The following is a 15,315-nucleotide window of genomic DNA, read 5'->3' on the forward strand; positions in this document are numbered from 1 at the left end:
CTGAGCAGGAAATTGGGAGTTTTAGAACAACGGATTTGGGGGAAGCTCAGGGTTGTACTTTTGGGAGCTGCTGGTTTAGTTATTTAAGCTACAGAGGGAGTTGATCAAGAGCTGTGCTGAGCTTATTGAGCTTTTCTGTTTCTGAGTTTTGCTTATGGCTAAGGATTTACAGCGTCATGATGGAAACACAAAGACCATACACTGGATCTTTGTAAAGAAGAATAACTCCCCAGGTTATGGTTTCAAGTCTATTTAAGAAATTACTTGAAAGTGTATGCTTTGGATTTAGTTTGCCCTCAGAACTCTCGCTCTTTAATATAAAACCTTTTTTTTTTTTGCTGCTAGTTGCTGCTGCTGGATTTTCCCATGACCTGTTTGCTGCTTCGTTATTTCTGTATCCAGCTAGTGCTGTTCTGAAGCCATGCTCATGACTGACTCTAAAGGCTAGTGGGAAGGTATAGAGTATGGTATTGTTGTGGGCTGACCCCCAGTGCCGTCTTGTCTTCTGTCTGGTTTGAATGCCTTGGTTCAGCATTTCAGTCCTATCAACTGAAACTGAGGCGTGGAGTAGAGTGATCTTACGGTTTAATCTAGGAAAGACTGAGATCATAAGCTGAAGAAAGAAGTTGGAAGAAGTAGTGGAGATGTCAGTCCATTTATGACTGAGTGTATGTCTACCATGAATTATTCACAATGGATTTCAAATAGACATCAAGAAAGTAATGCTAATTGCTTTGTACCATCTGCATCTACCCAAAAGACTGTGTATGTCCTTTTGGATGGAGATGTTTACTGTTACCTGCAAGCACAAAATTGGACTATCACAGTGCATGTGATTACTTTTTGAGACTCAAACTCCTGGAGAAAATAAAAGCTTGCTTACAAGAGGGAACATTTTATTGGGAGTGCCTGGTCTGGCCATCTACCTTGAATCTGGTATCCTGGCCAGTGTTATCAGTGAAGCCTGGAGCTCACTGATGTGTGGCATTGCCTTCCTCCTCGTGAGGTGCTAGAGGAGCTGGAGCTGCCATGGATTTGTCCCTGAGCTCAGCTTCCTGAGGGCTGGCTAGCAGGGAGGGTTTCAAGCTCTCTGAATCTGCCTTCCTCACTTAGACACAGTCGCAGTCAACTCCAGATGTAGCTGAATTAGCTGAGCCATAAATTAACGGGGCCTTGTCTCATCATATCACCTGCTGTTACAGCAAAGTTTGTGATGCAGAGCACATGCTCTTGAACCAATAATGTCATCTGAAACTGTCCTTACTGTTTGCAGAAACTGATGTACAGTTTTTAAAATATGAACTGAAAATGTTTTTTACAGCTAAATGAGTTTGGTGTTATGTACATTTTGCTTTATTCCACCTGTCTCCCGTTCTGCTGAATAATTTAGGAGTTCATTGAGGTTTGAAATTGGTCATCTTCCAAGTGTGCTGCCAGTATCTGAGGTGTTGTGAAATACAAGAGGACGTAGTTCCTAAATGATGAGATTGGGTGGTGTCTGGCGTTGTTCCTGTCAAAACAATTATTTCAACACTACTGGAATTTTGTTCTTGCACAGCTGATAAAATGTTAAGGGACTTAATCTATTACGCTGGCATCTTTTGAAAATAAAAACAGAAATCTAGTGTAGTGGGACTACTGCTACCAGGCTTTCTTCCAAGTTTGTAATGAGGAAATGAGAAGGTAACAAAGAAGCAGAAAGTATCAAATGACCTGAATAACTTTTAAGTGAGCCTGAATATTTCTGATTCCTCTTAAGGCGGGGGAGGTTTTCAGGGATGGAAACGCTCTATCCTAGGAAAGAAGCCAAGAAGCCCTCACAAGCTGACAAATGCAAGCCTTGTACTAGTTTCTAGGTTTCAATCCTAGAGCTACAGACTTCTGTCTCTTTCCATACGAAAGACCTGATCATGGACTTGAGAGAGTCTGGATCACCTACTGATGCTCAGGTGCATTGGTGGAATGTTCAGAACAACTTCATGCACTTTCTATAGGAGAGTCACCATTAATTGGTGGTGTAGAGCTTGTAGATTCAAGAGTCCTTGATCTGGTCCAGTGTTTCATTGTTTGACACACGGTAATTGTAAGCTAAGTCAAGATGGCATTTCCTGCCACTGTTGCTATATGGAAAAAAAAAAAAATTGAAGTAGGTTTTTCTTATGTTTTGCTTTATTCAGGGTCAATAGTGTTAATCTTCCCCATTGAAACCGCAATTGTGTAAAAATACTAAAAAGTTAAATGTATCTGTTTTAATGTCAAAATTATGCTTAGGAATTTATAATATGGAACATAAAACCAAAGTATTTAATAGTATAAATCTAAACTACTGCTTTTATAGCAAGTCCCGCCTGTGAACCAATTTAGGTTACTTTTGCACTTGCTATATAGAATAAGTGTAATCAAAATTTTTCAGTGTGATATGAGTATGGGATATAGGCAATGCTAAGGAAAACCAATATCTGAGGTAACATGGAGAGTAGAATTTTTCTGTGTAAGCATGAATGTATCTTAATAGCTCAAAGTAACTGAAAAGGACCTTAAGGAAAAAATAAAATTAAGCAAGCAGAGGGGTTTAACAGACTAGATTCATGGGAGATAATCTTTTAGCAGAAAGAAGGCAGAGGAAAGAAGAGACTCTTTGAAGGTAGCTGATAGAGGAAATATAATCTTTGACATCTATGAAAGATACTAACTCTCACAACCCATTTTTTTAAATGGTAGAAAGTTGGGGTTAAAATTGGGGTTAAAATTATGGCTATTTAGTGTTTGAAAAATGTGCTGAAATTGTGGGCTTTTGTTTTTGCTGGGGGTGTTTTAGAATGCTCTCTAGGATGGATGGGAAAAACATTCATTCCACTGAAAACTTGTTTTTCCTGAAGATGTTTACGTATTCTCATTGTTGAAAAATTTTGGTGCTTCTTAGTTGATACCTGTTTTCTAAAATGTGCTGCAACAGAACTAGTCTTGAAACAGTATGTTTTTTATTGCTGACTCTTCTCTTTAGCTTATTTTGTGTCTCATTGGTTAGAGAGACCTTTCTAATCCCAGCATTAGGGTTTCTAATGGAGCATGTCACAATTTGAAGTAATTGAGAACAATATCTAATCAATCTTGGAAACATTGTTCATCTTTGCTTTTGCTTTTATTGTTCTTCCATACATTACAATCATGTGATTTTCATTTAATGGCAACAATTCTCACTTATACTGGTATCTTCTTTGTAAAATTTCAGACTTGATTTTAATATTAAAAAGCTGTTACCTGAAATGATAATAAATTACTTGAATACAAATGGGGATGCAGAAAAAATGAGACCTCTTTCTGAGAAGTTAAGGAGGGGCAAATTCTCTATGTAATGAAGTACGTGGTTATTTCAAAGTTAAATGTGAGACCTGTTATACCTGCATATTCACTACTGCTTACATTGCTAATTAAAGATATCTATCAGAAGATAGGTATCTTTTGCTTTTTCATATTTGATATTGCAGCTGGTGAGATGACCTGTTCTGCAATCTGTTCCTTCTGATTTAAGGTTCCTTCTGACTCAGTACTCAAGTATTTAAGATTTTGTGTTTTAGTACAAACCTGCAAAGCATCAAAAAAAACTCAGTAACTTGAGAAAACAGCATTAAGAGATTCCTGCTGAGGGGAAAAGGAGGACCGTGTTTGTTTTACATGCTCTCAGGGACCCTGGGCAAGTTTTATAAGTGTAATGAACCGAGAAGTTATCTGGTCATTGCTTACCCCAAAATAACAACAAAATGAACTATGTGCAAAAATAGCATAAAGAATACCGAAGAGGGAGAAGTATACCCACGTGGATAGAGGGCATGGAGTGCACTGCAGAGCAAGAAGGTGAGGTTGCTGGTCTAGGTATACTACGCTGGGGAAAAGACCATTTTCAGCAGGGTAGTGAAGTTTTCACAGCCTAGGAAGCAACATTAACTAGTCAGAGAGGTCCATTTTAAATCCTGAAATTGGAGATGATTTATTACTGTTGAACAATTATATTTAAAAGAAGAATATATAGAGTTGGAAGGTCATGCTCACCAAAATTTGTGTATTCTACAGAAAAATCAAGAGGTACCTTAGAGTCCATCCTGTGCTTACAAGTGCAAGACTTACAAGTTTTTTTTGATATATACATATTTTTTTACAAAATGTCCAAGAAAACTCTTGAGGGAAGTCCAATATAAAATTGTTATGGGATGGTTGTTCCTGCATTTACGTTTGGGGTATTTGTGGGGAAGAGCCTTTTCTTTGCCTCATGTGGAACTCAGGTGATCTAAACTTCTATAGACTTATCTTTGGTGAAAGACAATCTTGATAAGCTGAAGTAATGACTTTTGCTTACTTAGTTATGTATTTTCAGGACTGTAGAAAATACAGGCATCAAAAGTGTTGTTTTGATTATTAGCATGATTCTGCTACTATAATTCTTCTACAAATAGTGTTGTTAACAAAATGTTATTCCATACTGCAGTAGACTTTAAAATGTCTAAGAATTTTCTTTCAGGTGATGCTAAAATTTTAAAATGTTTCTGAAAAAATAAGTCCAGGGACACTAGACATAGTATAACACGCTAAGTGAGGGATAATTTATCTTCAAATTACAATGTAAATAGCTAAACCAAAATTGTCCCTATTACTTCACTGTTTTAGTTTGTTTGTTCATTTACAGTTGTAGGGTATTTATTGCAAAGACATCTTGAATACATCTGCACTGTACTAAAAAGATTTATGGAAACCAGTTATTGAGGTCATGTGTTTAGCCCTCCATGTGAATTGGTTGTATTGAATGAGTTAGGCATATAAGTGGGGCTGGAAAATGTCAATATGTATGGTCTTATTTTACTGGTAAAAACCTAGATGACATGTCAAGTTATTAATTTTTTTAGTTTTTTTAAAAGATGACAATTTCTAATACCTTAATTATGAAAGTCTCTAGGGGGACTTTAAAATGCTTACTATATATTTTTCAAGGTAAGAAACCCACCTTCATTTAGTCTTTGTATGATGTTGGAAAAAATACTTCTCTGTTTTAATGAATTTCATGAATGTTAATAAGCCATACTGTGTTCAGACAAGGTCTTGCCTCTTAAGTAATGTTTTCCTACTACTTCTCATTCTTTGAGACCATTATGTAGATCTTGTGATGTCACAGTAATCTCCATGGCAACACAGATGTCATTAAGATGATGGATAAGCAAAGCTGTCTTTATTCAAACCATTCATTAAAATAATTTTTAAAAAAAAAAGGAATAATAAAAAAAAAGTAGTTAGGAAAAAAGCTTTCATCTTTGAATGTTTTCCAAAATAAAATAATATGAGAACTTCTACTTTAAAAATAAAATGAGGGTGATTTTTTCCAAATAAAGATCTTTTCTGTCAGCTGTTCTGATGAAGTACCTGCCTTCTAGCTTTCTGTACTAGAGACACTGCAAAGTTGAACTGCTGCAACAAGCTAAATTTTGTTGTTGCCACTACTACTATGCTCCAGTTTTGTTTATCTAAATATTCTTTTATAGTTATGTATATTTATAAACTCTATTTATAGTTTCTAAATACAGATAGTCTGGAAAGTATTCATTTGCAGTAAATTTGCAAAACAATTAGTTATTCTTTACAACACACTTTCAGATTGGACTTTTTAACCATTTTTCAGCTTAACTTGGTTTTAAGGTAACATTATAAAGAGCTAAAGTAAAAGCAACAAGTTTGAAACTTTACTCAATTTTATTTCTTTTTTTTTTTACATAAACTAGTCAAGCTCGCTACCATACTCAGTCTTGTAACTAGGTAAAGTTTTAAAATTAACCACACTTTTTAAAACAGTAGTCTGTACTAAAAAACAAAACAAAACAAACCACCAAACCTATGTGAAGATCATAAGGCGTATGTTTCAGGCATTGACTGAAGTGACTTTCTCTGGAAGCAAACCTCTAGAAGCTAGCTAATTTCAAATTATTCTCTGTGGGTTTTCTGGAACGTCTTTTGAAGTGCTTTCAGTAGTCAGCTATAAATTACCAGATTAAGGCAATCTCTGATCTGGATTGTATTTGCATAAGAAATAAAGAAATCCCTGAGTATTAAGTAGGTAAAGTACTATAGTCTGTCATCTGTAAGGATGCTAACTAAACACGTTCAAAATACTGAAGAAGTTTACTAAAGCTTTCAGCTGGAGTTCAAATTAACTTTCACGCATTTGTAGCAGGAATTATCTGAAGAGTTAATACACTGTAAACATGCTTATCCTATAATTTTAGTGTCCTTCACACAGACTGGTTAGTCGTCAGGCGTTCTCTGTCTGGCTTGCTGGGTTCTTCCCTGCTTTACACCCTCCTGCTGCAGCACTGGGGTTATTGCCCTTGACACTGTGATTCCTCTTCCCCCGCAGGCAGCGGGTAGGTTGGGTCCCAGATCAAGCAAAGGAGCTGCAGTGATGTTTGAGGCTTTTTCCTCTTGTGAAACGCTCCCCCAAAGTATTATTAAGTGGCATGTATTTAGCTGTGATGTTGTGAGTCCCTTCCCTGACACATGAGCTGTTGTATCAGAGACCGTAAACATCTAAGCTATCATATGACACTGGATAAGTCTGATCATCCTTATCCATGATCAGGATATCCATGTAGTGAGCTCATGTCTCCAGGATTTGCAAACAGTGACAGGTCTGCAAATGCCTCTTCAACTCATAGTCCAGTTGCTAGCATCTCAGCTCTCCTTTCAGCTGAAAAGCATTTCTGTAAAGCGGCTATTTCTCTTGCTGAAAAAAGTGCTGTAAATATAGTAACATTGTGAGAAATAAAGAAGTTAAAAAAAAAAAGGTGTATCTATTGATTATTTTGATATGTAGATGACTGCCACGTTTTAATTAAAAATAATATTTAACACAAGTCAAAGAGCAGCTTGGGGATTCACTTGCATACTTACTTACTTTTTCTAAAAGATAGGCACTAATTTGAATGAGAATCAGAAAAGTCAGCCTATGTTATACAGAAGATGAAATTATATGATAAAGATCCTCTGTCTTTCAGTTGACAAACCCTTGCTTTCATAGTTTCCAGTGTGCAGCTTTAAGCGCAGGGAAACCCACTGCTGCCTTCCCTCCTTGCATCATCCCCAGCGGAGGGCTGTTCACGTTAGAGCTGCTCTGCATGCATGAGGGGCTCTGTCTTTTTTTTTTCTTTTTTTCTGAGGGGTCAGAAAATGGCCATGCCAAATTTAGTTTTTGTCAGAACACTTAAGCGTTCCCCTAGGGATGGCTTGTGCATGTACACACACTTCTAAATGGTAACTTTCTTTTTTTTCATCCCTGGCAAGGGCGAGTTGAGTGGAGGAACAGTCTGGGTTTCACAGCACATTCATGTGAAACCGAGCTTGGTTAGAATAAGCCATTAACAGGGGCTGATGTTTTAATTCTAATTTGGACATACCAAAATAAAATGTGGCATTTTTTAATAAAAAAAGATACAGGAGGAGGAACTTGACTGAATCCCTTACTATCTTCCTAAGCGGCAGGTAGAAAACGGTCCCCATTTTTTTCCATCTAGACTTGAGATAACTACTGCTCTACAACATTTCATTCAGGAATTCATTGTGACTGGTTTGCTTTAGAACTAAATCTAACGCGTTTTGGCGTTGTTGCAAGTTAAATGTTGATTATTACATCAAGATTTGACTTTGGGATTTGTCAGAGACCAGACATTCTGCTCATGTTTGCTTCTGTATCAGAGAATAATTGATGCAGTGATGGAAAGCAGCTGCTGGTCATGGCTGAGGTCATAGCGCTGGTATGAGGAAGCAGTGCCATGCAACATGTGCCGGCGGGACGTGCAGCAAACGATCCGTCCAGAGGAACGGCGGCTCCTCTGTGCTCTGAGTTTGAGCAGTGAAGGGTAGAGGGAAGATGGGAAATGCAGTAGAGAGCATTTGAAAGTAAATAGCGATGGTAGTAATAGCATTTGAAGGGTGGGTGCTACCCAAAAGCAAATGGAGACTCTTTGCGTTACATAACTTCAAATTCTAAATATGCTTAACACAGTACCTCTGTACTTAATTTTGGTAGTTTTCTGTGATTCTCCTAAATGTAGATGTCAACTGGAGCAATGTAATTTTCATAAAAAGATTGTGGACACACTGGGTTTATGTAACTTAAGATCTGTTTTTATCATGAATATGTTAAAAGCTTGGGAAACTGAACTGAACTCAAACCTTGTGCTTACCGATTTGTTCAGGTACAGTCTAGAAGAGAAAAAGATTAATTTCAGGGACAGTGGAGGAGGGAAAACATTTACTTTAATCTCCATGTATATTTAGATGTCCTGTACCGGCAAATACTGCACAGCAGTGATCTTAAGCCATAGGATTTTTTGTACATCCCATTTGAAAACTTCAGAAGAAAGGTTTTGAATATCTGATTACTAGAGTTTTGGCATAAATCATTTCAAGAATCGTGCATTACATTTCTAGTTTCAGTATCTGGTAGAAGTTTTTTTTGAAAAAGCAAAATTTATATGGAATTTATTTGCTTGCATAAATGTACCGTGGAAAATTCTAAGAACTTGAGAAACAAGGAAATGTGTTACTTGTTCTAGAGCAAGGAAAAATACATGTCTAAATGGAGTGTGCTTTTTGACTTAAAGGAAATGCCAATTAAATAGACTTTATTCTAAATCAGCAGCTTCATTCCAAATACTGCATTTGCAAATACGTAAAACTATAACAATATTTTGCACTTTAAAATGTGCTGAAGAATACGTACGATATACATGACCATACTTTGTGGAGCTTTCTTTGTGAGACTTAGATGTAGTTTCACTAAGATTTGTGATTCCTATGTGAATTAATTATTGCTTTAAGCTAATGCAAGGTGGTGAATATCAAAAGAAATAAAGGCTAAGGATACGAGAGGAGAAAAAACTAAAGTTTTGTACGTCCTTTTTGAAGAACAGTTGTCACCAGTGAAATTGGGTTTTCTGTGAGCGATCTTTGATCTTAAAGAGGAAGAAAAGGGCTTTTCACTGAAAAACCTTTTCTTGGTGGTCGTCGTCAGTGGAGTTTTCTTCAGATTCTGCATCACTTTTGATGAATGCATTTACATTCCAGTGCTGAGAAATAACTTTCCATTTGGGAGCTGGGCTGACGTGAAAACAGGAATGTGGAGGCCCCAGGCAAGGGGACGGGGCTGAATGCTGATAGGGAAATGCTCCCTCTTCAGTAGCTGCCGCCTTTCCTGCGAGCTTTGAAAAGAGCATCCGTGTGCATGTACGAGTACGTCTGGGGACCTGGGGAAATAGATGGGTCACGTTTGGAGAAAACTGCTCTGTCCTCCAGTGTCATGATAATAGTAGAAAGGATAGAACGAGTCACCCTCAATACCTGGAAGTTTTTGGTTGTCTCTATGTGTAAGTGCTTATAAAAATTAATGTGTTGCTTGTATCCTTAGGTGTTTCAGTTAATTGAGGTACTTTGTTGTTTTGGTTTATTAGTAAATCTAATAAATTTGAAGGGGAAGAAATGCAGTCAGCAGTCTTAAATTATTCTCATGGTGCTGTTTGTTAGCCACTGCACTAATTATAGTTTTATAATTCTACGGGTTTTTTTAATGAAAACTGAAAATATAAACTTGGGAAACATGGAAACGCTTAGCTTTCACTTAAAACTTGTCTTCTATTAACCAGCATGTTAAAAACTGTAATACATCTGTTCTTTAGCCAACTGTGTATGTTTTGAGTATAATGAGTTATAAAATGAGATATGTATGTAGTAAGGTACACTTTCGGACAAGGGAACTGTCATCTACAGTCAGTGTAAACTCAATTTTAGAAGCATTAGAAGGGAAATGAAGTTGTAAATGACTTATGTGGAATAAAATACCTGCTTTTAATACACATAGTGACCAAAAGTGGTGTGGTGTTTTTTTGGGTTTTTTTTTTTTAGTACTAATGAATTTATTTGGAAATAATGCTTTTGAATAGTCAAGCAGGAAATTAGACTTTTTGTCAGTTGCTTCAGGGAAAAGTATAGTTAGGGAGAGGTTGCTTGGGGACAATATTTAACCTTGTAAGAGGTTTTGGGTTTTTTTTTTATCATCCGCTTTCAAAATTGCTACTGTGAAATGGATTCCTGCAAATGAAATTGTTTTGTGCATCTTTAAAGTTTTTTAAAAGTAGATTTGTATTCACATCATGCATTCAGTAGCTTTGTGGGGAATAAAAGTAACTGTGACAGAAAAGGACTCCAGAAGTGAAATTGCCTCTAGGACAGGTACTGAGGAGAGCATCTGTGAAGTTTAATACTTGGGGAACCTCAAGTCAGAGCTTATGTGGTAGCAGAAAAAAAAGTGTTGGAAAAACTGCTGCAAAACAAGGTTCTTTGGGGAATTTAGGTGAGGTAGCAACATCCTAACCAGGCAGCCTTCTGGCCATCTAAATTACTGTTAGAACCTCTACATGTCATACTGACAGCCACCATCGAAAAGGTAACTTTAAACTGGCTGAGCTTCCTTTTGGTGAAATTCTCTCATGCACATCACCGATTTAGAGAAAATAGTTGCAAAGCTGGGATTCTCTCAGGTGCATCACTGACTTAATAGTTGCTGTTTTTAGAAGTTGAAATTAATAAGGCTTAGGTAGGAGAGAAGATTTTATCTTAATGCAATAAGACAATTCTGATTGAAATTATTAAGGAATAATATGATAGAACCAAATGTGAAGTGTATATTATGTAAAATTCTCTACTGTGTTTTAAACACAAAAATGTTGTTTAACCTTAAGCTCCCTAGTGAAGTCATATATCCACAGGCTTATTTCACACTACAGTAAGGGAAGGAATAAATTTGTCAAATCCCTGGTTCATTGAAATTGGCTAATAAAGGTTTTCTACGTTCTACTTTAGCTAGCCAGTGCTCATGTAGGCTTGTGATAAATCTGGGTAGTTAAACTCACTTTCTATGGTAAGTCTGGTCTAGCATCAAAATTTGGAAAGAACAGTGTCTAGCAGAAGTTACTAAAACAGAGCTGATATTATGAAGATAATCTGTCGACCCTTCCACTGAAACTTTATTTGCTGCTACTGTTTCTTTGTGATACCTAGGATCCTTCAAGCCAGCTTGCATGCCAGCTTGTGGTCCCTCGTATGAAGCTCTTCTGGTCTTTTATAAAAGGCTTTACAGCTTGGGCTTTTTGATCAGCTCAGTAAACAGACTGTATTATGTGTTGGGTATTTGCTTCTTTTTACTGCTTACTGATATTTTAAGTAACTTATTTTCAATTAAATCAAGCTTGTTTGGTGGCTTCCTCTGCCTAGTGGCTGGTAGGGATTTCAGGTGGAGAAGAGTGTCACTGAAGTCCTTTTTCTTTGGTCTTTGCCTTTTGCTCTTGTGCGAAGCTCTGAGAAATTAATTCTGATAAGACTTACTGACTTTGATATCGGCCTTCTGAATTGAAACAGTGGGATTGGCAGTGCCCTAAGATACCAGTAGTTTCTCAAAGTTGCATGTCAACAGGTATTTGTGTGACCATGTGTAGGTATCAAAGTGTGGTTCTGCAACAGATAGTATGCAATACTGTGATGGATGTTCTACCATAGTCAGAGTTGGATGCTTCTGAAGTGTCCAGACGTAGTGGACAGTGATAAGAGAATTTCCTGATTTTCACTGATTATATGAATTCCTCACTGATGATGAATTTTTGGCAGCAGATTGGAAATCAGGAGGTTTAACTGGCATGGCATATCTGAAAAAAGAAATGCAACACTTGAAAGGTCATTTAACTTTCTTCTGCCTTGATTTACTTGTCTTCTTGCCTACAATATTTCACAAAGATTACAGAATTTGTTTGCAGCCTGAAGTGCCTTGTGATCTTTGGTCTAAGATAATGTATACGTGTGATGCACTGTCTGTTCTGATAAGTTTTGTGCTGTCATAGGAATCCGAGCAGTACAGCAATGACATGGTTATTTGCTGCAAGAACCAGTGTGTTACTGGGAACAGAAATCAAGAATTTTCTTTATAGTAATTCAGTGCGTGCCTTCTGTCTTAATATGTTGACTACCTGTTCTCTTGTGCTGAAGGGTAAAATCCAAACAAGTTATTCAAGAACAGAAAAGCATATCCAAAACACAGCTTTTTCTTTTTACTGTGTTTGCTAAGCTTTTGGATGTCAGCAGTGATTAGCAACGGGCAGAAGTTTAAAGTTGATACTTACAGACAGCAATAGAGGAAGAAGAAATGGTGGAGTGGAAAAGTGTATATGCATTTTCTGTTGAAACCAGCATTTGCTGTGAGGCTAGGAATTAGGCTGGCAAAAAATACAGCAATAGTGTATTCTAGACCAAAAACAATGGTTAGGAAGAGGGGGACAAGGATCTGCAAGAGGAAAGGGAATATTTCTATGTTTGTTTTCAATTAGAATACCAAATAAGTTGACTTCCTAATCACCATTTTTGCACTGTTGTTTTTCAATCAGTGAGTTGATTTACTTTCTCCTTTCTCTCCCCCTCCTTTCCTTTTTTTAAGGAAAAACTGTGTGTATGGATCAGGTTAATGACCAAGAAAATAAGTTTGTCACTTTTGCAACAGTCTAATGAATCAAGATAATGGCTTCATTTTCTGGTATCTTTAACAGTAGTTGAAATTGTATAAAATTCAAGATGGCATTGTAGAGTAAAGCACCCTGTGTTTTGTTGCTGGACTATAGGAGGAAGCATGTGTTTGCCTCTAGGAAAATATGCATTTTGTCGAGAGACGACTTTATTGAATGTTTCTTTTCAAGAGGCTTAGTATTCTGGAAAATTTTTTCTATTGTAGAAGTCCCATGTACCATTAAATGCGATTATTATTTTGATGAATAAGCACAGCTGGCATTTCTTTTCAATATCTGACTACCGCCTTTTTGAGCTATAAACGCGCTGTTGTCAAGAGATTAGCCTTTGAGGTAGCAAGTTAAATTGTTCATTTCTACTAATTGCCAGGCGGGAGAGGGGAATAGATATAAACTGGCTAGATATACTGTTCCGAATGGTATTTGAACTTCTCTAGTTTCCCTGTTATGAAATAAAGCTTAAAAAAAGTTACTTTTCACAAACATTGTAGCTTAAGCATATCACCATGACTGCATTACAGGATTGGTTTAAAATTCAGATTTTACAATTTTATTGAGTCCGGTTTGTTTTTCATAAACTTATTTAATAGCTGTTGCCCTGTGAGCTTCAGATAGGAAGATTTCCCATGCCTGTTGCACAGTGCCAGGTTGAAGAAAGGGAAAGGCTAAATAGTTACATTGGCTCTTGGCAAATTTTAGGGCAGGTTTGTTACAGCAGGCTACAAGAGGGATCCTGAAATTCCAGACATTTTGTCACCTGTCCTGCCTTCCTCTCTGTGACAGGAAAGGTCTGGCATTGACCTGGCAGGCTTAAATATGATCTACCTGGAGCGGGAAGCACACACCCCAGAAACAAACTTTAGCTGGCTGTCTTTTCTTCTACTCTGACGGCGTACGATTAAGGATGTAACTGTAAAGGTCTTGTATTTCACTGAATTATGTACTGGTTCTCTGCACTCCACCATTACCGCTGCATTTCGAGGATTCTTTGCAGTTAAGCCTGCAGAGACATACATTCATTTAATACAGGCAGAGCACTTCAGAAACTGAAACTAAAATAACTTTCTATTTCATCCTACAGGAAGCAAAATAGTATCATGCTTAATTATTGCACTAAGGTGGGAATGTGTCATGAAAGGCAGAACAACCTTTTGTCCTCATCTATTCAATCTGGGAATACTCTTACATTCAGCATCCTTATCTTATTAATTTACTTTAAGTAAAAAAGAGCTAACTGAAGTTGATCAGCCTTTTCATTCCTTCCTTGGTATGTTAATCAGCTTTCTTCATAGAAATGCAGATAGCTTAGGTAACTTAATACTGTAATGTCAGAAGATGCTAGATCAAACTGTCATGTACTTCAGAATTAACCATGCATCTTCAGTAGACGGCACTTGATTGACACTTGTTTTAGTGTTGATAGAATTATTTAGCAAATACTGTTAGTAAACTATGCAAACACAAAATACACAGCTCTTGGTGTCCTTGGGTATCAGTTACTTGTCGAAGGACATATGCATGAAACTTGTATTGTGCAGAGGTATGTACATTTTTTTCTATGCTTTACAGTATCTGGAGAAGATGTAAATATGCTTATGGATTGTGTTATAGCTCCGATTTTTGTTCTGATTGAAGTATTTTTGTTCTTTAGCTTTGGCAAGCGTTCTGCAGGAAGCTTCAGGCGTGGCTGTGAATGCATTGTTTTAGAGCCATCTGAAATGATTGTGGTAAGAATATTTTCATTCAGTTGCTTTCAAATTTTACAGACCGGCTTTGGTAACACTTCAACTTCCAATGAAACTTAATTTTTTCTCTTTTGCACATGACCTTTTTATAAATCTAAGATGTCATACATAACTTTCTTGCCATTCTTTGCACACGTACTTGCATTGTTTGAGTGATAAAGGCATCTTTTATATTGTTACATTTACTTTTGCAGATTTCTTGTAAAACTAGAGTTTTCTTGTGCTAGCAGAATAGCAGAAGTTTGTGGGTTTTCTTTAAAGCTGTTTTATTATTATGGGTAAGCATAGATGCTTTAAAGTATTAATCTCAGGTTAGCTTAAATAATTAATGTTTGATTGAATTAAATTTATTCTCAGCTGTCTGAGGTTTTAAGTAGTAGTTTGAACATTTTAAAACTCTACTGACTTTTCTGGGTGAAGCTTATTTCGTTAGCAGTATCTGCTGTAGTCCAGTGGCAGAACAGCATCATCTCTGAGGGTTCATAGGCTCAAAAGTTTATAATTGCCACCTCAGGGTGCTTCATTAAGTGCTTAAGCCTCACCACCCAGGCTGCAGAAGGCAAAGGTGGGGACGGGGAGAAGGAAGAGCTGCTTCTCCCACTGTGGGAGAAGAGTTTGAGACCATCTAAGGCACCTGAAGGTGCACAAGTCCATGGGACCCGATGAGATTCATCCTCAGGTCCTGAAGGAACTGGCGGATGAAGTTGCTAAGCCACTATCCATCGTATTTGAGAAGTCGTGGCAGTCTGGTGAAGTTCCCATTGACTGGAAAAGGGGAAACATAACCCCCATTGTTAAAAAGGGAAAAAAGGAAGACCCAGGGAACTACAGGCCAGTTAGTCTCACCTCTGTGCCTGGCAAGATCATGGAACAGATCCTCCTGGAAGCTATGCTAGGGCACATGGAGGACAGGGAGGTGACTCGAGACAGCCAAATGGCTTCACCAAGGGCAAGTCCTGCCTGACTAA

At 37.3% G+C, this 15,315-nt stretch overlaps 1 protein-coding gene across 2 annotated transcripts in view; it reads left to right on the plus strand.

The window, feature by feature from the left end:
• RAPGEF2 (Rap guanine nucleotide exchange factor 2) overlaps positions 1-15,315 on the plus strand; it is a 137,765-nt gene that overhangs the window by 24,266 nt on the left and 98,184 nt on the right. For both annotated transcript variants that reach the window (XM_019473155.1, XM_009283337.1), the window contains exon 4: positions 14,254-14,329. In XM_019473155.1, coding sequence (XP_019328700.1) covers positions 14,254-14,329 — 76 coding nt within the window. The remainder of the gene's footprint in view (positions 1-14,253; positions 14,330-15,315) is intronic.

This window comes from Aptenodytes forsteri, unplaced genomic scaffold (assembly GCF_000699145.1).
Source record: "Aptenodytes forsteri isolate BGI_AS27 unplaced genomic scaffold, ASM69914v1 Scaffold6, whole genome shotgun sequence".
Taxonomy (NCBI): domain Eukaryota; kingdom Metazoa; phylum Chordata; class Aves; order Sphenisciformes; family Spheniscidae; genus Aptenodytes; species Aptenodytes forsteri.